Source organism: Culex pipiens, chromosome 3, assembly GCF_016801865.2.
Source record: "Culex pipiens pallens isolate TS chromosome 3, TS_CPP_V2, whole genome shotgun sequence".
Taxonomy (NCBI): domain Eukaryota; kingdom Metazoa; phylum Arthropoda; class Insecta; order Diptera; family Culicidae; genus Culex; species Culex pipiens.
In genome coordinates, this window is record NC_068939.1 from 87,601,873 (window position 1) to 87,627,781 (window position 25,909).

The 25,909-nt window shown below is 37.1% G+C and overlaps 1 protein-coding gene across 6 annotated transcripts in view; it reads left to right on the forward strand.

Moving 5' to 3' along the window:
- The first annotated feature begins 9,694 nt into the window (after window positions 1–9,694).
- The window catches only part of LOC120414640 (uncharacterized), a 30,815-nt gene continuing 14,600 nt past the window's right edge, over window positions 9,695–25,909 (forward strand). Inside the window, exons 1-3 of one of the 6 annotated variants that reach the window (XM_039575875.2) lie at window positions 9,695–9,835; window positions 13,241–13,510; window positions 22,515–22,618. In XM_039575875.2, the coding sequence (XP_039431809.1) occupies window positions 13,333–13,510; window positions 22,515–22,618 (282 nt within the window). In that variant the 5' untranslated portion in view covers window positions 9,695–9,835; window positions 13,241–13,332. Of the gene's footprint in view, window positions 9,836–12,473; window positions 12,971–13,240; window positions 13,511–22,514; window positions 22,619–25,909 lie in introns of those variants that run through there. The other 5 variants (XM_052710492.1, XM_039575872.2, XM_039575873.2 and 2 more) reach the window with 5 other exon arrangements.

A 25,909-nucleotide genomic window follows, 5' to 3' on the forward strand; every position in this document is an offset into this window, starting at 1 on the left:
GTCTCCTGCTTTCTTGGAACTGTCACGCGAGAATGTTGCACCATTGTTGCCACATTTCATGCGGACTATTTAAGCTAACAGATAGCCTCTGAACGATTTAGTTTTGACTGAAAATCCGTCAGAGACGGATCGACGGTGGTAATTTTATTGCTCACACACACACATACACACATTGAAAGACACAGGTTGTGCACCAACTTGGGAGGAATTCTGTTCTAAAGAACATTGTTAGAACGGTCACACGGAAACCAGAATGATTCAAGGCAATGGGGTTGGGACCAAACTGGTAGGATATTGGCCACACCCGGAGTGGCCATGGCCCTGAGGGAAGGTTCTACCGGGGGGACATTTATCGAACCATACGACTTGGGACAATATGGGTATCAAAATTCATGGTTTTTGATACTGGTGATTAAAATGGCCATTTTGACAGGATTGGCCACACCCGGAGTGGCCATGGCCCTGAGGGAAGGTTCTACCGGGGGACATTTATCGAACCATACGACTTAGGGCAATATGGGTATCAAAATTCATGGTTTTTGATACTGGTAATGAAAATGGCCATTTTGACAGGATTGGCCACACCCGGAGTGGCCATGGCCCTGAGGGAAGGTTCTACCGGGGGGACATTAATCGAACCATACGACTTGGGGCAATATGGGTATCAAAATTCATGGTTTTTGATACTGGTGATGAAAATGGCCATTTTGACAAGATTGGCCACACCTGGAGTGGCCATTGCACAGTGTTCGGAATGGCAAAATTAAGTGGAATAAATTGATAACTCCTTTATTTGACGTCCTAGCCAAATGGTGTCTTCGGAAGAGTTGTTGTACTTGATAAGGGCTATCTTTTAAAGTTATTGACATACAGGGTGACGACCTTCCAGGGTGTCAACCAAAAACTAACTTTCTTGGATGACGTTGTAGGGCTTTGGTGTCTTCGGCAAAGTTGTAGAGGAGAAAATTTCATGAAAGTTTGTCGAAGGCACCAAATTTGTTGCTCTTAATTTACTCGAGATATACGCTATTTTTGCAAAAATGGTCCAAAAAAAGCACTTTTTTGGTGATAACTCAAAATGTTAGCATTTTAGCGGCCTACTATGTTCTGAAGAGTTGTTTATGACATAAAATTACACATCTTTGCCGAAGACAGCAAAATGTTTTGAGCCTTTATTGAAGAGTTATAACCATTTTTATGTGATTTTGAGCCTATTTTCAAGTTGCTATGTTTTCAAAATGGCGCATTTTGGCGCAAAACCGAACAATGCACCTGAAAGTACACACTTTCAACTACATTTCCTGAAAATATCTCCGTGTCTATCCGTGTCTATTTTTAGATATCTCGATTTAAATTTGACGGTTTTCAATCAATCTATTTATAAATTTTAATCGAAATCATATTGAATACGAGTTGAAAATGGGTGAATTGAAGGGAAAATTGATCAATCTTTATGGAAAATACTTTGTCTATAAAAAAATACGACAACCTTTCTAAACTGACCAAATATAAAAGGAAATATTTAATTTTAAATACAAACAATTATTTAAAATTTTTATTTACATTTTTTTTTTGGGCTAAACATGTTTTTATTCATAATTTTAGAATGTGTGTCATAATTTTAAGCATAAACAATGTATTTTCCATAAAAATCGATCAATTTACCGATTATTACCACGTTTTCAATAAGATTCCGCTTTAAAATATAAATAAATTGATTAAAAACCGTCAAATTCAAATCGAGATATCTAAAAATAGACACGGATAGACACGGAGATATTTTCAGGGAATGTAGTTGAAAGTGTGTACTTTCAGGTGCATTGTTCGGTTTTGCGCCAAATTGCGCCATTTTGAAAACATAGCAACTTGAAAATAGGCTCAAAATCACATAAAAATAGTTATAACTCTTCAATAAAGGCTCAAAACATATTGCTGTCTTCGGCAAAGATGTGTAATTTTATGTCATAAACAACTCTTCAGAACATAGTAGGCCGCTAAAATGCTAACATTTTGAGTTATCACCAAAAAAGTGCTTTTTTGGACCATTTTTGCAAAAATGGCGTATATCTCGAGTAGATTAAGAGCTACAAATTTGGTGCCTTCGACAAACTTTCATGAAATTTTCTCCTCTACAACTTTGCCGAAGACACCAAAGCCCTACAACGTCATCCAAGAAAGTTAGTTTTTGGTTGACACCCTGGAAGGTCGTCACCCTGTATGTCAATAACTTTAAAAGATAGCCCTTATCAAGTACAACAACTCTTCCGAAGACACCATTTGGCTAGGACGTCAAATAAAGGAGTTAACAATTTATTCCACTTAATTTTGCCATTCCGAACACTGTGCATTGCCCCAAATCATTCTGGTCCGGTGACCGTCCTTACAATCTTCATAAGAACAGAATTCCTCCCAATTTAGTGCACAAACTGTGTCTTTCAATGTGTGCGTGTGTGTGTGAGAGCAATAAAATTACCACCGTGGATCCGCTTTTGTCGAAACCTCGTAAGGCACTGAATTTCTCTGAGGCTATCTGTTAGCTTAAATAGTTCGCATGAAATGTGGCAACAGTGGTGCAACATTCTCGCGTGACAGTTCCACGTAAACAGGAGAGGAGGCAAAATTTGCACCATGTTGCCACATTTCATGCGAACTATTTAAGCTAACAGATAGCCTCAGAAAAATTCAGTGCCTTACGAGGTTTCGACAAAAGCGGATCCACGGTGGTAATTTTATTGCTCTCACACACACACGCACACATTGAAAGACACAGTTTGTGCACCAACTTGGGAGGAATTCTGTTCTTATGAAGATTGTAAGGACGGTCACCGGACCAGAATGATTTGGGGCAATGGGCTTGGGACCACATGTATAGGATATTGGCCACACCCGGAGTGGCCAGTGCCCTGGGGAAGGTTCTACCGGGGGGACATTAATCGAACCATACGACTTGGGGCAATATGGGTATCAAAATTCATGGTTTTTTAAACATGTAATGAAAATGGGCATTTTGACTGGATTGGCCACACCCGGAGTGGCCAGTGCCCTCGGGAAGGTTCTACCGGGGGGACATTATTCGAACCATACGACTTGGGGCAATATGGGAATCCAAATTCATGGTTTTTGAAACTGGTAATGAAAATGACAATTTTGACCGGATTGGCCACACCCGTAGTGGCCAAACCATGAATTTTGATACCCATATTGCCCTAAGTCGTATGGTTCGATTTATGTCCCCCCGGTAGAACCTTCCCGAGGGCACTGGCCACTCCGGGTGTGGCCAATCCAGTCAAAATGGCCATTTTCATTACCAGTTTCAAAAACCATGAATTTTGATACCCATATTGCCCAAATTTGTATGGTTCCGTAAATGTCCTCCCGTTAGAACTTTCCCTCAGGGCAATGGCCACTCCGGGTGTGGCCAATCCTGCCAAAATGGCCATTTTCATCACCAGTATCAAAAACCATGAATTATGATACGCATATTGCCCCAAGACGTATGGTTCCGTAAATGTCCTCCCGGTAGAACCTTCCCTCAGGGCAATGGCCACTCCGGGTGTGGCCAATCCTGCCAAAATGCCCAATTTCATTACCAGTATCAAAAACCATGAATTTTGATACCTATATTGCCCCAAGTCGTATGGTTCGATTAATGTCCCCCCGGTAGAACCTTCCCGAGGGCACTGGCCACTCCGGGTGTGGCCAATCCAGTCAAAATGCCCATTTTCATTACCAGTATCAAAAACCATGAATTTTGATACCTATATTGCCCCAAGTCGTATGGTTCGATTAATGTCCCCCCGGTAGAACCTTCCCGAGGGCACTGGCCACTCCGGGTGTGGCCAATCCTGCCAAAATGGCCATTTTCATTACCAGTATTAAAAACCATGAATTTTGATACCCATATTGCCCAAATTTGTATGGTTCCGTAAATGTCCTCCCGGTAGAACCTTCCCTCAGGGCACTGGCCGCTCCGGGTGTGGCCAATTCTGCCAAAATGGCCATTTTCATCACCAGTATCAAAAACCATGAATTTTGATACCCATATTGCCCAAATTTGTATGGTTCCGTAAATGTCCTCCCGGTAGAACCTTCCCTCAGGGCAATGGCCACTCCGGGTGTGGCCAATCCTGCCAAAATGGTCATTTTCATTACCAGTATCAAAAACCATGAATTTTGATACCCATATTGCCCAAATTTGTATGGTTCCGTAAATGTCCTCCCGGTAGAACCTTCCCTCAGGGCAATGGTCACTCCGGGTGTGGCCAATCCTGCTAAAATGGTCATTTTCATTACCAGTATCAAAAACCATGAATTTTGATACCCATATTGCCCAAATTTGTATGGTTCCGTAAATGTCCTCCTGGTAGAACCTTCCCTCAGGGCACTGGCCACACCGGGTGTGGCCAATATCCTACCAAATTGTTCCCAATAATTTTGGTATTCCGGTGACCGTTCTGGCTACCGTCAATAACTTCTTGGACCTCCTCTCAAGTTCGTGCACCACCTGCGTGTGTGTGTGTGTGTGAGCAATAAAATTCCCAACGTAAGGCCCGTCTTTGATGAAAGTCTGATGGACACTAAATCCTCCAGAGGCTAACTTTTAGCTTAAATAGTTTTCACGGCATCTACGCAACAGAAACAGAATGTCACGCCGAGGGCTTGCGACGGTAACGCTACATTTTCGAAAAATTTTGCATTGACACCGCAGATAGAGCTTTAAGATAAAGTCCTTTGTCAAAAACAGGTGAAGTTTTTCAGAATTTCTATATAACAAGCCAAAAAATGGTTCGTTGGATTTTCCATTTTTCTTGCTCCATCTATTTAGAACGTCATTGTTAAATTTACCCTACTTTGGTAAGATTTTATTTCCATTCTACTAAATCCATTCCTTGTGATTCAAACATTGGCCGATTTAAGCCAGGCCGTTAAACTCCTGCCAGAGATCCTCCGTCTAGGACCTCTACGCATGATTTCGCAGTTCCGTCGTGTAAGCTGATTGTTTTAAGATCTGCCACATCGCCCTTAAAAACTTCAGGAACTCCAGGGAAAACAGGCCACTTCAAATTTATTGGGTCTGCTGCATGATTAGTTCCTTGTTCTTCTTGATGCACCGCGGTGGGACCTGAAACAACAAAAAACTGGTCAATTTGTCCGGATGATCTCAACAAACCATCTCATTGTTTGACCTGAAAAAATATTTTGACAGTGACAACAAACAAGTTGCCTGGTGAGGAAAAAAAACAGATCACAGTGAGCGCCTAGATGAAATCTGAAAAATGCCAGCATTGGCCCTTTGTAAAATACAGTAAGTACATCTTGGCTTAATCCACTAATAACTAAGCCAGATTAGTTCAGATTAAGTTGTGATGTTCTAGAAAGTTGTTCTCCATACCATAATCTCTATAAATCTGAAGTTTTAGTTTATTTGATTGGAATTGTGATTTTTTGCGGTAACAAAATATAAAAAGGTTTTTTCCCCATAGTAAAACAATGAAAATCTCACACAAACTTAAAAGCCATAGAGCTTTGATGAAACCTGAACCAAATTGGCTGAAAATTTCAGGGGAGCTTCTGTGGACATAGAACAATGTTTTTATCAACAATGCAGCGGTCTTGCTGACATTTTTGCATTTCCAAGGAGCCCTGAACCACACTAACCAGCATGTTGGTGGTGTTAGTGGCCTGTCAGCCTTCGATTGGAATGGGTAGTCAAAATTGAAACGTCAAAAGACTAGACGCGTTTGTTTTTTTTTTATGGCGCTTGCTAATTATTTACATGTCTTGGGATTATTTTTCAAGTGAGTGACTAGCTAATGTGCAAAAGAACATGTTGCCGGTAGTTGGAAGCAACTTTATACCTTAAGCGCTTTGAAATCGTTGCGCAAGTGAAAAGATGTTGATGGCGACTTTCGTTAAACAGTTAACCTCTCATCTTGCGTGTGGATGTGTGTGCCACCAAAATGATGAGAAATGGTCTCGCAATATAGAAACTATGATCAAAAGTGAATTAAATTTGATCTTTTTGGTCAGTAAATGGCATAAATTTGCGTGTTTAACTAGACTGAAATAAAAACCAAATTCCTTTATTTTAGGAATTTTGCCTCTTTTCCTTATTTATTAATCGAGTTTTTTGGATTACTTAATAAGGAAAGGAGCCAAAATTCCTAGAATTTAGGAACTTGGTACTTTCATTTTTTCTGAGTAGGAGTCTGGATGAGATTTTAGTAGATTTGATTATTTCTAACTGGGTTTGTAGAAGATTTTTACACTCTATTAAACATACACAGTTGCAAAAAAACTTAAATTAAAAATAAACTCTTTTGTCTTAAATGAAAACAAAAAATGCCTGCATGAGTTATTAATAAGATTGAATAACACGGTGGGTAAGAAGGGGATTATTATGCAACTTGCATGCACCTCGGAAATTCCTCCTGGAGGTTGTTGGGGAGACTATTCTGAGTCAGAAAAATCGATTCCCAAAATATTCTGTCGGTGAAAACTGATTTTATCTCGATTTGAAGTTAAAAAACCTAATATTTCACCTAAAACTTCAAAAATACGTCTAAAGTCTCGGTCTAACTCTGGACAAAGATGTAAATTTTCATCAAAATATCAATTCTTAGTTTCCATTAAATGTCGTCTCACGATTTCCAGGCTTTAGGATTAGAAAAATTGTTGGAAAATATATTAAAAACTTTTTTAAATAAAAAGCATCAAAATTTTCAAGAAAAATAATACATAAAAAATAAAAAAATGAGAATAATACCAAATCTATATTTCAGGGGCAAAAAACAACATCCCAAAATTCAGGATCGATTGGCGCAAAGCGATTGAAAATGTCGATATCTCAGCAACTAATGATCCGATTTTCAATGTTAAAATATAAAACATTCGTTTGATTTTTTGAAATGAAGACTAACATTTCAAAAGGGCCCTTGATTTAAAAAATATGAAAATATTGTTTTCGGAAACATCGGACAATTTCACGAATGATTCATATTTAAACATTGAATATCGGACCATTATTTGCTGAGACATTGAAAGGTTTGGGTGAGACATTGGCTGTTTGGGTGAGTTTTAAAAAAACAATTTTCCTGTTTTATTTTCTTTCATACGCTAAATCTCAGCAACCAGTGGTCCAATCTGCAATGTTTCTTAAACGAAATTATAGGAAATTTTTCTGAACTTTTCGAATAAATTATTTTTAGAAATGAGATTATTTGATTATTTGATAGCAAACTCGATTTTACATAAAAATTTAAGTTATAAAATTTTAAGTAAAAGACTCGTCGCCAAAATTTGTTCCATTCTTCTGAGTGCTTCAAAGATGCGGGGTTGTGTCCTTAGAACAATTAAAAAATTTAAAAATAAAAAAATACCGATCATGGGGAATGGATCTTTTGTGACAAAAATAATTTTAAAACCACAATTTTTCCCGTGAACCTATTTTTTCTGAATAGTCCACATCAATACCTACAATTTTGCCAAATACACCAAATCAATCAAAAAATTCCTTCAAAAGTTACAGATCTTCGAATATTTACGTACAATTTTGTATATAGATGCCAAAATTGTACGAAGATTTGTATGTATAGTAGGATGTGTGTGTGTGTGTGTGCAACCAACCAAACGGGACCACGCGGTCGCTTCTTACAAATTGAGTTGTTTCCATGTATTTTTAGATCTACATTATATACATGCAAATAACTCGCATAGGCATTTGGAAGGTGTTAGCTCTGCCGAGCTTCGGTGACCCATTTCTACGCTGGCTAGCCGAGCGCGAGGTCCCTCAGCTTTTATCGACAAGCCCCGCCCTGAAGAACGTTTGCACCAATCGGGTTCAAACGTTATTTAGAACTTCCGAACCCTTGTCAAATGGACAAGGACCCAGCGCGTATATAGTTTGATAGTAACAGTATTCCTAATTCCAGACGTCGCTTACCAAGCCGTGATGGCCTAGTGGTTAGCATTTTTGCTTACCAATCCAAAGGACGGGAGATCGAACCCCGACTCGGGTGACTTTGATTTTTCGTTCATGTTCAGAGTTTCAAGATTAATATTTCCGATACTTTCTCGTTGGGAGTAGATGGGAATCGAACCCAGGACCATTCGCTTAGAAAGCGAACACCGTAACCAGTCAGCCACGGCAACTCCTTAGATTTGTATGTATAGTAGGATGTAACAAAAATGACTTTTTGGCGGGCATTCAGGGGTTTGTTCCGGTGGGCATACTGAGCCTAAATCCCAAATATGAGCTTGATTGGGCGTAACAGGAGCTGGCGCTCCGCCCTTCAATTTTAAATGGGATTTAACCCGTAAAAAAAGATTTTTTCAAAAATTTCACTTTTTGAGGCATTTTGGCCACCAATGCGTTTACCAAAAACATCACTGGCGTGTAGGCCAGATCCTTGCGCATCTTTTGGTATATATAACATTGAAGTTTGGAGCATCCTGGAGCTCGGTACAGACCTTCAAAGTTTGGCATTTTTTCGAAAAATCGGTCCCAGCATAATCAAATGGCGTCTCGGGCGTCGCGAGGTGCGACGCATATCTTTTTTGCCGGGGCCGATTTTTCGAAAAAATGCCAAACTTTGAAGGTCTGTACCGAGCTCCAGGATGCTCCAAACTTCAATGTTATATATACCAAAAGATGCGCAAGGATCTGGCCTATACGCCAGTGATGTTTTTGGTAAACGCATTGGTGGCCAAAATGCCTCAAAAAGTGAAATTTTTGAAAAAATCTTTTTTTACGGGTTAAATCCCATTTAAAATTGAAGGGCGGAGCGCCAGCTCCTGTTACGCCCAATCAAGCTCATATTTGGGATTTATGCTCAGTATGCCTACCGGAAACCCCTGAAACCCCTGAATGCCCGCCAAAAAGTCATTTTTGTTACATCCTAATGTATAGCTACAATGTCACAAAATGACTTATTTGGTGTTTAGGAAGGCTCCCACTAAGTTTGAGCCAAAAAAATACAAAAAATAAAAATGGTCGAAATCGGCTGATTTCTTACAGAATTGCTCTGTTGGAGAATTTACGGGGAAATCTTTTTTTTTTGTATTTGGGATTTTATATTTTTAAAATTAAATGAAAAATCCAACACACGGTTCAAATGTTGTTTAAAATTAGATTAAATTTAAAATTCTTACAATCATAATGCAAAGATCGTTTTTCCCACACAAACATACCAAATTAAATCGCTTTGCGCCATTCGGGGACTCAACCAATCGATCCCAAATTTTGGGAGGTGGTTTTGGACCCCAGAATGAACCAATAAAAACATTTAAAAAAAACGCGTTGTTCAATAAGTTGCAGCCAGGCACAAAAACATTTATTTTACACTAATTTGTAAAGCTTAGCTCAATTTGTCAATGACATTTGTCTTTTTTTTCTCCCTATACTGAACTATTGATTATATTACAATTGATCACTTTCATTAATTACTACCACTTTCAGTTTTATCTTTCTACCGCTTGTCACATTAACCACCACCAATCACAAGAGACGCCAGCAGGCATATATTTATGACCAAGTTAACGCTTGCCACCGAGGACATTCCCACCCTCCGACGTCGTCGGATGGCTCGGGCTCGATTCCGGTGTGATATGATAAACAAATAAAACAAACCCATATTACTCTTCTGATTAGTGGAGCGCGCGCTTTGTGACGAATCCCCCCACTCCCAATCAAACACCCTCCGAGGGCCATAAACCTTGGCAGCGGAAGATAACTGCCGGAGCAAGTTGGTCTGTGGCGTGGTTTACCAGTCAGGGTGGTCGAACCGTGCTGGAAAGTTCCGAATACCTATCCCAGAATTTGCTGAAATCGTTCCCGGTGAGTACGCCCGTCGAACCCTTCTCTCTCGATGTGGCTGTCGGAAGTGTTTGGCGTGTTCTCAAATTGGATCGACTTCTTGCTTTAATCTGCTGAGGGGGGAGGGGGAAACCCCCTTAATTTAAAGGCGTCAATATCGACATGTTGAACAGATTGGGAAATTCTCTGGAAAATCATATTTTTTTCAAATTTTTGGTGAATAAAGCTGAGGCTAAAAAATATTCAAATTGTCAAAATGAGAAAAATAAAAACTCGTTAAAAAATTTGGCCAGAATAGTAGTAAATGCAACAAGTTGCAAAAAGAATGCTTTTTCAGCACTAGTCGTACGAGGTTTAATGAATTGGATAAAGACGACGAGCGCTGAAAAAAAATCAAATTTTGCAACGAGTTTCTTACAACATAATTTTTGGCAATTTCGAAAAAACGCTTCTAGATAGAAGTTCATGTCAAACAATCATGTGTTTATAAAATTCACCGTTCAAAACATAAATATAATGAAAAATGTTACTAGTCGATACTAGTGTAAAAATTCAACTTTTTAGCACCCATTGCAGTGCTAAATAGTAGAACTATTCAGCACCGGTATTTAAGGGTATTAAGGTGGTATATGGTGTCTTTCACTTCTGGGGCAATAACTGTCAATGATGGCTCTGAATTCAGTATATAGAAATAGTATATTGAAATAAAAAATAATCACTTTATAGCAATTCTCTACGAAATCGGACTTTTTTATGAATTTTAATTTTTGTATTTTTTAATTGGCTTGAATTTTGTTGGTACCTGTGGTATGCCCAAAGGGTAATTCACTTTAGATATTGCACCAATATGAAGCCAATATTGGAGTCGATACGGTATGCAGCCAAGAAATACTGCGCGAGTATTATGCGCGTATGATATTCACGCTGATATTTGGGTAGATATGACCTCAAATACGACGAATATAGGGTCTATATCGTCAATACGGTATGCAGACAATGAGAATATTATGTTTTTATGATACGCGTATGCAGTATACTCGAAGTGATTAACCCCTAGGGTATGCCCCCATTTTGCATCATTAGTTTGTCCATATAATTTTCCATACAAATTTGGCAGCTGTCCATACAAAAATGATGTATGAAAATTCAAAATTCTGTAACTTTTGAACGAATTTTTTGATCGATTAGGTGTTTTCGGCAAAATTGTAGGTATGAATAAGGACTACACTGAAAAAAATGATATGTACAAGGTAAAAATATTGGTGATTTTTAATTTACCATTTTTTCACTAAAACTTGATATGCAAAAAAATACTTTTTTTTATTTTTTGATTTATTTATAGGGGACATAAAATGGCAGCTTTTCAGAAATTTTCAGGTTGTGCAAAAAATGTTTGACCGTGTTGTGATTTTTTTAATCCATACTATTTATTTTTTTTAAATAATCGTAATATTGATCGCTAAATATTTCAAATAAAATCAAATTTGCAATCAAAAAGTATCATAGTGAAATTTTGATAAAGGGCACCGTTTTCAAGTGAAAACCATTTTCAGGTATTTTTTTTAATAAAGTCGCATTTTTTTTTTAATTAGTGCACATGTTTGCCCACCTTTGAAAAATAAAAATAAAATGAAAAGCTGAGAAAATTCTCTATATTTTGCACTTTTGAACTTTGTTGATACGATGATTAGTTGCTGAGATATTGCCATGCAAAGGTTAAAAAACAGGAAAATTGATGCTTTCTAGGTCTCACTCAAACAACCCACCGTTTTCTAATGATATCTCAGCAACTAATGGTCCGATTTACAATTTAAAAATATGAAACAAAGTTTTTCGATCTTTACGAAAACAATTTGAAAAGGGTGTTATATTGATTGATTGGCCTTTTGAAATGTAAGTTTTGATTTAAAATTTTGAAAATACTGTTTTCAAAAAGGTCGGAAAATTTCACGAATGTTTCATATTTTAACATTGTAACTCGGTTGCTGAGATATCGACATTAGAAAATGTTGGGTTGTTTGGGCGAGAAAACATTAATTCTCGCTTACTTTTTCACAAGGTCCTATGTACATAGGAAACCCATGGCGCATTGGTTGTTTTGAAAAAGTAATCTAGAATTTTCCTGTTTTTAAACCTTAGCATGGCAATATCTCAGCAACTAAGGGTCGTATCAACAAAGTTCATAAATTCAAAATAAAGAGAATTTTCTCAGCATTCAAAAAAAATTTTTTTCGCAAAAGTGGGTGAACAATGTTGTTTACTAAACATGTGCACTAATTTATAAAAATGAAAATCTGCGACTATTTTCAAAAGAGTTACCTGAAAATGGCATTTACTTGAAAACGGTTCACTTTATCATAATTTCACTAAAGAACGTTTTGGCTGCAAATTTGATTTTACATCGAAAAATGAAGTTGAAATTTTGATGCGACCAAAATTTCGTTTTTTTGTTTGAAAATATCAGTAATAATTAAAATAATCATAACTCGGTCAAAGATTTTTTGCAGAACCTGGGAATTTCTAAAAATTTGGCATTTGATGTTTCCTAAAATAAATTAAAAAATAAAAATTGTGTTTTTTGCAAATCAAGTTTTAGTGACAAAAAGTTAAATAGAAAAATTGTCATTATTTTCAAACGGATATATATTTTTTCCTACAGAAACTGTTTTTTACACCTTTGAGTATAAAATAAAATTGTCGGTCGATGTCCCATAGAGTTGCTCTGTTGTTATTGCGCTGATATTGGGTGGTTCGGGCACCAGGAATTAATTTTTATTTCGGTCTCGATTGCTGCCCGCCGGCAGTCGACCGTGAAGAGCCACCCTTCGAAGTAGTTGCGTCGTCCCAATTCCAGTTGTTTCGCCGTCGCAGCCGGGAGTCAATCTACTAAATCACGCCTCGCCGTGTCGTTCCGGGGAAAAAAGTGCGAAAGTCAGCCGTCTCAGCAAAAACACAAAAAATAGGAGGAAAGGAAGAAAAAGCTCAGATTAGTCGCGTAGATCCAGAAAAGTAATCGTCCTATCTCTAGACGGCGAACGAGAGGTATCGTTTCGGGCGGATTTTCAGTTCATTTGGGTGTGAAATAAACGGGGATAGAGGTTCGTGAAAACAGATCGTAGGAAGGAAGAATCAAGGTGTGTTTTGTAGCGTATTTTAGTAAGAAAAACAGTTTGAAAGTAGATTTTGTTTCATTTTAAACTTGTTTCATCTAGTTTTTAAAGATTAAGAATATTTTAAACAAAAATCTCCCAAACACACCGTGAAGCGTAAAAGCGCGTGAGAGTCAAGAGTGTGCCTATTGCCCATCGTCAGGGGGGTGGGAAAGTTCATCTGGTGGAAAATCAGCACGTGGGAAAATTTGGTGGCGGAAGTGGTGTTGAAATTGAGCTTTTTTTTCCCTTTCTCTTGTGGCTTCTCCATTTCCAGCAACACTTCAACTCCCTTCTCAGACTGTTTTCCGTTCAGAACCGTTCGGAACGGGCTATGAAATTAGAAGAGTCAAGTCAGCAACCACGATAATGCCAGGGGCGACAACACGGCCCAGAAGAAGAAGCAGCTTAACGGCCGTAATCTTCCTGATTACCGTCGGATTAGGGGCGAAAGTTGGCGATGCCGTCGACGGGACTGGCACTTCCAAGGAGGAAGTGCAGCAAGTGTCACCGTCGCAGAGATATTTTGACGCTGTTGCACCGGAAGGTGAGTCGGGAACTGCAAACACTTGTAACACTTGGTAATTTGTGTGGTTTTGTATAGCTTTAATCAACGATCCAGATCTTGGGATTTGAAACATATTTTAAAAATTTCCATGATGTAATTTCGGTCACAAGTACATAGCAGCGAATAGTTTTTTTATACTCACTAAGAGCTAACAACCGTAATATGGGGCGAAACGGGACACATGGGGCGAATTGGGATAGCTGTTTTAGCCTTGTTACTGGACAACAATTGGGTTACGTAAACCGCGGTGACATTGACAGAATTTAAATTTCTTTTTGGAATATTTTCTAACTTTTATGGTTTGTCTTAAGATTTTTATTTTCGAAACATGTACTGAGGTAGGCCACACAAGGTGCGTGCACTATTTTTTTGATAAAACATAGTTGCATTGAAAATCAATAATTTGAATTCCGGGGTGACTTTGTAAGTCACCGCTTCGGTTTCCCGGATATTGCAATACACACTTGTGACATAGACCAATTTATCATCAAAAGGATTGTGCACACTTGTGACACGGCATACATATTGTTGGAAAATGTGGAAAATTTTTCTTGTTTTTCACTAATTTATGTACACACATGCTTTCTAAAGGCAATGCAATCTTTTGTTTATAAAAATAAACTGATTAAGTCGATTAAATCATTGTATGGGAATTCTGTGCACACTTGTGACACGTAGTACAATTTTACTTTCGAAACACACTTGTGACACGTGCTTTTCAGATTTTTGTTTACATAATTTACTGTATCTTTTAACTGGTGTTACCAAATTAGTTGAAACTTGGAGCGTTTGTTAAGCGTTAGTATACGAACCGGTTGCTTCAAAAAGTTTGGCTCTATCATTCATAGTTTTGAAATTATTTACCAACAAACTTTAAAAATCGATTTTCTCGAAAAGTACTAAATGGTTGTGTCACAAGATAGCACACAACTGACGACTTGTGAGACAGAAATGCTGAATTTTATATGCCTTAAAGTGTAACAAATATAATTTTTTTGTGGGCATTCAGAGGTTTGTTCCAGTGGGCATACTGAGCCCGAATCCCAAATATTAGCTTTGGACGCATTTGAATTTGAAATGGGATATAACCCGCAAAAAAGTTTTTTTTTTTCAAAAATGTCACTTTTTGAGGCATTTTGGCCACTCAAGCGTTTATTTTCAACATCACTGGCGTGTAGGCCTGATTCTTGCGCACCTTTTGGTATTTATAACATTGAAATTTGGAGCACCCTGGAGCTCGGTACAGGCCTTCAAAGTTTGGCAATTTTTCATAAAATCGGCCCCGGCGGCAAAAAAGATATGCGTCGCACCTCGCGACGCCCGAGACGCCATTTTATATTGCTGAGATCGATTTTTCGAAAAATTGACAAACTTTAGAGGTGACATTTTTGAAAAAAAATTCAAATGCAATGCGCCAGCTCCTGTTACGTCCAATCAAGCTCATATTTGGGATTTGGGTTGAGTATGGCCACTGGAACAAACCCCTGAATTCCCGCCAAAAAGTCATTTTTGCTACATCCTAATGCCCCAGCTGTAGATACCTAATTGATTTGGAGTCTTCGGCAAAGTTTTGGTTCTGATCAGGACTTTTCAGAAAAAATAGGTCTTCGGTAAAAATAAAGATCCTCGAATTAAAAAGTGATATAGAATAGACTTTACATTTTATTTTTTATTTTTAGTTTTTGATATTTGCAGCGATTAGCTCTCAACGGGGATACCGGGCTTACTTGATTTACTTGGCAGGGGGTACCAGCCCAAAAGATGGCTGAGAATCGCTATTTTAGGAGGCTATAAATGAATATTTTACACTACAGTTTAGGATAGTGAAAAATCTGGTACCATAGTTAAGAATTTTTGATAAAAAGATAAATCTCAAATATTGACAAATAAATAAAGTGGTATATTTGCCCCATTAGAGTGTAATATCAAAATCGATTTTCCAGCACAGCACTTTTTCAGTTCCTTTTGGGGTCCTTAACAACTCCCCAAAGTTTGGGACCGATTGGTTTAGTCCTCACTTTGCGCAAAGCGATTCAATTTTCCATATAAATTTGTATGGGGAAAACTATTTTTTAGGATTTTAATATTTAACAATTCGACGTTTCATGCCATATTAAAACCAGACTCATATTCGGATGCTCTGGAAGGTGCTCTACAACTTTGCCGAAGAGAGTATGGTGCTAACTTGCTCCTGAAAGAAGATATAGCGCCCTCAAAACTCGTCTAAAATGTGATTTTCGAGCAAAAAAACACGTTTGAGACGAGTTTTGAACACGCTGTATCTATTTTTAAGGGGCAAACTAGCACCATACTCTCTTCTGAAAAGTTGTAGAGCAGATTCCAGAGCATCCGAATATGAGTACGGTTTTGATATAGCATGAAACGTGGATTTAATAAATATCAAAATCCAAAAAAATGGTTTTCTCCATACAAATTTATATGGAAAAATTAATCGCTTTGCGCAATGTGAAGACTAAACCAATCGGTCCCAAACTTTGAGGAGTTGTTGAGGACCCCAATAGGAACTTAAAAAGTGCTGTGTTCACTAAATTTGGACAACTTTAATTTTTTCCATACAGCCATATTACACCCTATTGCCCCATCCGTCCTGATTCACCCCAGTTGGCGGTATACATTAACCCTCTACAACCCATACCCGCCTCTAGCCGGGATTCGATTTAAAAATTTGCCGAAAGATCATTTTTCAATCAATTTTTGATCTTTAGAAAGCTTTGAAAAGAAGAACTCTTAAAATTAAAAAAATAATTACTGTTTGCAAGTTTGACTTATGTAATGTGATTTTGCTAAGGGGTCGTGCATAAACCACGTGGCCTTTTTTTGGGAATTTTTGAACCCCCCCCCCCTATCCCCCCATGGTTTTTCGTGGTTTCTCGCCAACCCCCCCCCCCCCCCCCTTATGGCCACGTGGTTTATTTCTCTGAATAATCAGAAAAAAAACTTGTTTCATTCAAAAATTAAATTTACAATGCATTTGTCTGCATCAATCTGACCTCCTTTTTTCACTAAATACATTTATTTTACAGTATACAATTTAATTGTAATGTTACAGAAAAAAAAGATTATCAAAACTTAGTTTTTTTTTGTTAACCCTACAAACAAGAAATTTGAGAAAAAGTTTGTCTCCTACCAGTGGTTCGATTACACACTGCAAACCAAAATTATTTAGTTGCAAACAATGTAATGCATATCAAATATAAATGCTTTTAGACTATGAATTGTGCTCAAAAAATCAAACCAAATAAACGGATAAAAATATTACATAAACAAGTGAGCATTGATTCCATGTGTCCAAAAAAGTAATTTTGTACCATTATTTCGCGGATGTGCGACAAAAGGTCAAATGGACCAAAGGTCGAATGCCAAAAGGTCGAAAGACATAAGGTCGAATGGACAAAAGGTCGAAAATGGACAAAAGGTCGACTGGACAAAATGTCGTAAGGATAAAAGGTCGAATGTGAAAAAATGAAAAAAATAATAATAATGATATAAACTTCTTAAATATTCTTGAAAAACATATTTTCTTACTAACAAATCCGATTTTTTCTTTGAGTGAGATATTGTGAGTATGAGAATGGGATAATTCTTTCAAACATGTGCAGTTCTTTGAAATAAAGGCGACTTCTCATTTTTTTTATTCTAAAAACAACCTATTCTTGATTGTCATAATTTTTTTGTGAATTTTTCCATTCTTTCAAACATGAGCGGTTCTTTGAAAAAAAAAAATCGCTTCTGAAATATTTTGGATTTCTAACAACAACCTTTTCTTGATTGTCATGATATTTTTGTGAGTTTTTCCATTCTTTCAAACATGAGCAGTTCTTAAAAAAAGTAAACTTCTAAAATAGTTTTATATTTTTATAAAAGAGCTTATTCTTGACTGTCGTTATGTTTTTGTGATTTTTTCCATTCTTTTAGGTTCTTTATAAAAGGTTCGACTTCTAAAAATATCATTTAGCTTTTATTTTATTAAAAAAATTCTTCATTGTCGTAATATTTTTGTGAGTTTTTCCATTCCTTCAAATTTGAGCAGTTCTTAAAAAAAAGTTTGAGTTCTAAAATATTTTTTGTTTTATTTTTAAAACTTATTCTTGACTGATGTAATGTTTTTGAGCATTTTGCCATTCTTTCAAATATGAGCATTTCTTTTTTTAAATACTACGTTTCAAATATTTTGTAAGTTTTTGATTTATTTATAAAAAAAATGGTTCGAATATTTTAGTGACTAATCCAATCTTCCAAATATAAACAGTTAAGAAAAAAATTAAAGTTTTGTTTCTTAAATATTGTTGCAAGTTTTTTTATCCTTTTTCAATCTATATTTCATAGTCACATAAGATCCTTAGAAAAATCTGACTTCAAAAATATACCTACATATATAAAAAAAATCGATCGCATTAATTTATTATTAAATATAAATTTTTCAAAAAGTTAAATTTAGCAAATGATTTATCCATTTTTTTTTTAATTGAAAACATAACTAGCTGAAAGATCAGGAAATTCTTTATAATTTTACAATTTTGATCATACTTTTGGTTGCTGAGATATTTATGTTGAAAAAAAATGAAAGATGAGTTTTTTTAATATTAATAAATATTTTTTGGCAGTGCGTGGCCGAAAGGTTAAAGGTTAAGGTTACGCTGTCCGCTTTGTAAGCGGATGATTCTGGGTTCGATTCCCATCTGCTGCAACCTTCCATCGGATGAGGAAGTAAAATGTCGGTCCCGGCCTTGGTTGTTAGGCCGTTAAGTCATTCCAGGTGTAGGAGTCGTCTCCATGCCATAAGTACAAACAACACACCAAACCAAGCCTACTCCGGTGGAATCGCTGGCGGCGGTTAGACTCACAATCTAAAGGTCGTCAGTTCAAACACCGGGGTGGAAGGTTCCTTGGAGTAAAAGAGGTTTGGGTGCTCTCCCCATTCAAGCCTTCGGACTCCTAGGTTCGAGCAGAAACTTGCAATAGAGACCACAAAAGACCCGGGGGTCGTTAATGCGAATGGTTTGATTTTGAAATATTTTTTATTTATATTGATCTTTAATAGCGTTACATTAAAGTTTTATTCACGAATACTGCCCATGTTCGCAAAAATGTCCCATATGCAAAAAACAGCATGCTGAGCAAAACGCTTTTGAAGTTTGTCCCACACATAAGGCTACGTGTTAAATTTTCGCGAATAAAATGGATTTCCTCTTGATTTCTAAACAAAGTAATGGGTGTTGGAGGCTTTTTAAAGCGTCCAATTTCCCGGGGTTTCAAATTTCCCGGGAAATCCCGGAAATTCTTGAGAAATTTGAAATTTATCAAAAATTCATCTGATCCTGGTTCTGATTTATATTATGCAACAACATTGTACAGAATAGCAACTTAATTGGTTAAAATATGTGTGAGGATCAATGAGTGCCTTGACTGCTTGTAAAATAAAACATACAGTTTCAGGAAAATATATAAATTTTCTAAATTTAAAAGCTGTTTTAAAATTCGTTCGAATGAGTTGTTATAAAACCCCAAATTATGTAACTCATGAGTATGGATTATCTCTTAGATCAAAATGCCAAGCTCATATTCACTTTAGTCCTTTTCTCGGGGAGAAGAAAATGGCTTTCGCTCATACGAATGAATATCTATCAGAAAACAATTTTTCGGTGAATTTCAAAGTAGATAAGTATCGTTTGAAAAGAAAAATCGTGACGGGTTATTTTCTAATGTTAGGAGATTCACCTGCAAATGTAGTAGTGAAACCGAAATGTTGCGCGATAATCCTGAAATTGTTTTTTTTTATTCACAAGACAATACAAGGTATCTTGAGATTGAAGTGTATGCATGTCATAAAATTTAATTAGCACAGTTTTTGATGTTTATTTTTATAGAAAATATTTTTTTGATAGGCAACGTGGTCAGCCGTCGACCCCCCCCCTCCCCCCCATGGCTTTTCGTGGTTTTTTTTTGGTCAGATTTTCAACCCCCCCCCCCTAAGGAGGCCACGTGGTTTATGCACGACCCCTAATGTTTAAAAAAAAAATTCTGGGGTCAACCTTGGCTTTGCTTCTTGGGGACCATCCATAAATCACGAGGAGACTTTTTTGGAATTTTTTGAAAGTTTTCAATCATTAAAGGTTATACAAATGCTAAACATTTTGAAAAACAATACAAAATATTGCTTATTTACAAATTATGAAAATTAACTTGAGTCATCATTCAAATCCCATGGTACACAGAAAAAAAAGTTGAATTTTGGAATGTTGAAAATTTTGTAGGTTGAATATAACCTCTTTTTTTGAGTAATATTACATAAAAAATGTGTAAAAATGTGAACCTGATGAATATTCATCAAAAACTGACGAAAATTCATCATTTTCTGGGGTAAAATTAATCATTCTTTTTGCCACAAAATCTGTTAGCATTTCCTGATGAATATTACCATCATTTTTTTCTGTGTACGTTTTTGAAAATCGTACCATGGGATTTGAACACTTTGTTCGTGTTTAATGAAAGTGGGAACCATTTTCATGAACGCTTGTTCACGATTCTGGGAGCTCTTTTTTCTCCGTGATAGTAACCCCGTTTTACGGTATGTTTGATTAGATTAGAACACAAATAGTGCATCGTTTTCTAATTTTAAAGCTTTAAAGTGCTCTTAAAACTCTGTTCCTGTCCAGGCTGTTGTCCCGGTTCACCCCAGATGATGATATGAATAAAGGATCACCCTTTTCAGTGCCTCTGTGACATAGTTTGTTAGATAATTTACTTTATGCCCATTTTGAACAGCTTTTTGATAAAATGAGCAAATTTCATTAAAATTGATACCATTTAAAATGTGTTTTTCTTGCACAGAAAACAAAAGTTGAAATTTTGAAGGTTTAAAATTTGGTTGGTTGAATATTACTTCTTTTTGTGTAATATTACTTCAAAAATGTGTAATAATGTAAACATGATGAATATTCATCAAAAACTTATGAAAATTCATCATTTTCAGAGGTAAAAATAATCTTTTTTTGACACAATATGTATCATCATTTCCTGATGAATATTACCATCATTTTTTTTCTTTGTGTAAAAATGTTAATTTAACATTTTTAAGAACATTAAATCAGTGACACCATCTGAATTTTTCAAACTTTTTAATCAGCTATTATCCTCCCTCTTCTTCACCAAGCAGAATTGTAAAGATTTTTCCAGATTTTTAATCGATACTTTACCACATTTCATATATTTTGACCTGGTTACCCTGTCTGTATCTGACCGGCAAAAGTGGTCAAAACTAGTTTTTAGAGGTATTTTTGGACTTTTTCACTGATAGGTAACAATTTCAAGTTCAAAAAAATAAATTTGAAACAAAAAAACAATCGCAAACATGCACCTCAATCTGCTTGTGCCCAAAAATGAAACATTTGAAAAATGTATTGCCGTAACAGTGGCAGTGCGTGGCCGAATGGTTACGCTGTCCGCTTTGTAAGCGGATGATTCTGGGTTCGATTCCCATCTGCTGCAACCTTCCATCGGATGAGGAAGTAAAATGTCGGTCCCGGCCTTGGTTGTTAGGCCGTTAAGTCATTCCAGGTGTAGGAGTCGTCTCCATGCCATAAGTACAAACAACACACCAAACCAAGCCTACTCCGGTGGAATCGCTGGCGGCGGTTAGACTCACAATCTAAAGGTCGTCAGTTCAAACACCAGGGTGGAAGGTTCCTTGGAGTAAAAGAGGTTTGGGTGCTCTCCCCATTCAAGCCTTCGGACTCCTAGGTTCGAGCAGAAACTTGCAATAGAGACCACAAAAGACCCGGGGGTCGTTAATGTGGATGGTTTTTGATTGCCGTAACAGAGAAAAATGTCTCAAGCCAACCCTTGATATCTTAGCAGATTGCGGACAATTTTCTCAGAATCAGCCATACTTCCATAGATATAGCCATACTAGTGTTTTACGTTCTATTATTAACCTATTTTTTCCTATTAAATTTTTGGTTTTATACAGATCCATAAATTTAGCATAACGCCAGCACATTTACGCTTGGGCGTTTTACGCTGCGCTTGAAAATGTTCTTTCTGGCTTATTATAATATTTTTGTCAGGACCGTGGTGTAGGGGTTAGCGTGGATGCCTCTCACCCAGTCGGCCTGGGTTCGATCCCAGAAGGTCCCGGTGGCAAATTTTAAGATCGGATTTGTCTGATCACGCCTTCCGTCAGATGGGGAAGCAAATGTTGGCACCGGTCTAACCTAGAGGTTAGGTCGATAACTCAGTGCAGGTGTAGGAGTCATCTCCCTGGGTCCTGTCCCGGTGGAGTCGCTGGTAGGCAGTTGGACTCACAATCCAAAGGTCGTCAGTTTGAATCCCGGAGTGGATGGAAGCTTCAGATGTAAAAAGAGGTTTGCAATTGCCTCAACAATCAACATCAAGTTTCGAGTAGGAATCTCTTTATCGGGAACGCCAAGGCAATGTGGTAGAGCGAATAATTTGAATATTTTTGTCGGATTTCCATCATTTTGTTTGGAAGACTCTATTTCATCTCTTGGTAATATTAAATAGGGTTTTTTTTCTGAAAATCGCAAATTTCACCGATTGAATATTTTGAATCGTACATCGTAAAATATTTTCCTTCCGTCATACCGTGCAGCGTACTCAAGGGGAATTGCTTATTCGCTTTAATCGTCAAATGGGAAAAAATATTTTTACCGGAAATATTGCGGATTTTGTTGCAACATGAGAGTATTCCATTTCCACAAATCGGAGAAAAATATGAAATTTGCGGTGGCCTTATTTGCTGAATGGTATAAACATCTTTTTTAAACAAGCTTTTACCTTAGAAATCTCCTTTGTAATGAATCAATAAAGATTTACACGAGTGTGACTCACATAGATGACCAAAAAAGTATTTGGTGGTGAAATTTTTAAAACTGATTAATTATTTCAATACAAACTTGTTATATTCTTGTGAAAATATTTAATTTGCTTACATTTTTTTCAGATCGAGAAAACTTCATCAAATACCACCTGGATAAAGCTTTAGAGGAACGGTACACGGACTACGTCAGCCGCACCCAAGCTGACTTTTCATTCGTCAATTATGGGGTAAGATTGTGTACCATTTAATAAACCATCTCACTAAACGCTGAAGGTGTCGTCATATTTTTTTTTCACAATTGCTTCGGAAAAACCTCACCCACATTTCATTCATCTCACGCTTACACGAGAATACCATAAAGTGTGGCCCAATCAGATTAGTGGGGTCATCACCTTTTTATTACCCGTAAAACACGTACTCGAGTGCTGAACAAGAAACGATATGCTGGCTGAACGAGTGGTGACAGTGATAAGCATGAGTGACTTGTTATTAGTGATAAAGGAGGTAAATTATGGTTGAGGAAATTGGGAATTTACTATTATACTATAGGTGGAATATTTCTCTATTTGGAATTTTCTTGAAATATAAAGGATCACACGACTCAAACCGGATGCCGATCAATGTCAATTTGTTCAAACGAACCAAAACTCCTTCTCACTTGAATTCAACGAAGGTAAATCGAACGCTTCATTGTGTCGGACGTTTTACCTTCTCGGAAAGCACTCTCCAATAATGGCGCTGCTGGGCGACGACCCAAATCGTTTGCCGGTTCCGTTCCGTGGTGCTTCGTGTAACGAAATCTTAAATCGAACAGTTTAAAGCCAAGCCCCTCTGCACTCGTAACTGGTGGTTCAAAGAGGGACCCTCTGATGAACGGGAAATCCGGTAGAGTGAGCGATGCAGGAAAGAGATTATTTGGAATCATTTGAATGTTCTTACACATTTTATGCTGTACATTTATAATGATTAAACAAATCATGTGCCGGGACCGTGGTGTAGGGGTAAGCGTGGTTGCCTCTCACCCAGTCGGCCTGCGTTCGATCCCAGATGGTCCCGGTGGCAACTTTTGAGACGAGATTTGTCTGATCACGCCTTCTGTCGGACGGGGAAGTAAATGTTGTCCCCGGTCTAACCTGGAGGTTAGGTGGATATCTCAGTCTAGGTGTAGGAGTCGTCTCCCTGGGTCCTGCCTCGGTGGAGTCGCTGGTAGGCAGTTGGACTCACAATCCAAAGGTCGTCAGTTCGAATCCCGTGATGGATGGAAGCTTAGGTGTAAAAAGAGGTTTGCAATTGCCTCAACAATCAAGCCTTCGAACACCTAGTTTCGAGTAGGAATTTCTTAATCGAGAACGCCAAGGCAATGCTGTAGAGCGAATAATTTGATTTGTAAACAAATCATGTAAAAATATTTTTAGAAAAATTATAATTAAACAGATAGGGGAAATATGCCCATTTAAGCCAAATAAGCGGTCGTGTTTGAATGATGCTGGATAATCTGGATTGTTCCTTGAAATTCACTAAAACCAAGTACACCAACGAGTAGAGCAACTTTTTGTGAACATTTCTGTTTATTTTCACTTTTATTAAAGGTTATGCTATTGCTTTTAACCCTCTACCGCCCAAATTTTTTTTTCGAAAATATTTATTTTTCCCGTGTTCAGGAGGTCATTTTGAGCAACTTTTGTTCTACGAAAAACTTTACTTCTCTTGTTTGATGTTTTTCTTGTTTCATTTTTAGTATTTTAATTTGCATTTATCTTGTTTAGTTTATGCTTGTTTTTGGTAGTATTTGGCCTACTCTACCACCTAATATAATTACATTTCGCCTATCTAATTTTTTCATGTTTTTACAGTCACTTTTTCAATTTTTTGCATGTTTTTCACATTTTCTGCTATAGAATCGCACCATCATCATTTAATGTGCAAATAAAAATGTAGAGGCTTAGTCTGAGACACTACAAAAATTACTGCATACTTATTTTTACTGAAAATATAGGAAATGTTAGTAAAAAACACAGCCAAAGTTGACCCCTAAAAAAATGGCATTTTTAAAAACATTGGCAAAGTCACATAAAACAAGTAAAACTTCCAACCCTGAAATTTTCTAAAATTTTAAGAGTTCTTCTTTCCAATGCTTTTTAAAGATCAAAAATCGGATGGACAATTGATTTTTGGCGATTTTTTAGATCGAAGCCCGTCTTAAGGCGGGGTTAGGTTGTAGAGGGTTAACAAGCATTTGAAAAAATATTCCAAAAATGCATTCTAACCAGTCGAGTGCATTGGGCCACGCCCATTTTTCTATTTTCAGCTTAGTTCTTTTTTTTCTTCCAGCGCTCTTTTGGGTCTGCTTAGTGCTGCCAAAATTGATGAAATTTTAAGCGAACACTCACGAAAAGTAGCATTCATAGCGAAAGTTTCCTGACAGCACTTGCTCACTCTAACAGGCGCTGCATCAGCATGTTGGTGGTGTTGGTGTCCACCCTTTTTTCTTTATTTGCCTTCGCTTCTCGTTCGGTTTTCTTCAGCCTTCTTGGAATGTGTAGTCAAAATTGAAACGTCAAAAGACTTTGTTTTTTTGTTTGTGCATGCTAATTATTTACATTTTTCGGGATTATTTTTCAAGTGAGTGACTAAGTAATGGTTAAAAGAACATGTTGCCGGTAGCTGGAAACAATTTTATATTTTAAGCGCATTGAAATCGTTGGCGCGAGTGAAAAGATATTGATGTCGACTTTCGTTAAGCAGTTAACTTCTGATCTTGCGTGTGTTTGTGTGTACCACCAAAATGATGAGAAATGGTCTCGCAAAATAGAAATTATGATCAAAAATGCATTAAATTTGATCCAGTAAATTTGGCCAGTAAATAACATAAATTTGCGTGCTTACTCGAGGCCGTGCTGTTGCTGGTAAGTTTATAGCCTAAAAAGTATTTTTGGAGCTTTAATCGAGCATCAAACTCCCCATATGACGAAGATAGGTGTTTGATTAGAATGGGTATATTTCCCCTATGTTTTTTATGTGATGGACATGCTCAGGGGGCTTTACATCAATTGATATTTTAGTTGAATAAACTTTTTAAAGCGATTGTAAATTATTCAGAATACATTGGGTAATTCTCTACCAACTCACACGAAATCGGGAAAAGTTGCCCCGACCCCTCTTCGATTTGCGTGAAACTTTGTCCTAAGGGGTAACTTTTGTCCCTGATCACGAAACCGAGGTCCGTTTTTTGATATCTCGTGACGGAGGGGCGGTACGACCCCTTCCATTTTTGAACATGCGAAAAAAGAGGTGTTTTTCAACAATTTGCAGCCTGAAACGGTGATGAGATAGAAATTTGGTGTCAAAGGGACTTTTATGTAAAATTAGACGCCCGATTTGATGGCGTACTCAGAATGCCGAATAAACGTATTTTTCATCGAAAAAAACACTAAAAAAGTTTTAAAAATTCTCCCATTTTCCGTTACTCGACTGTAAAAAATTTTGGAACATGTCATTTTATGGGAAATTTAATGTAC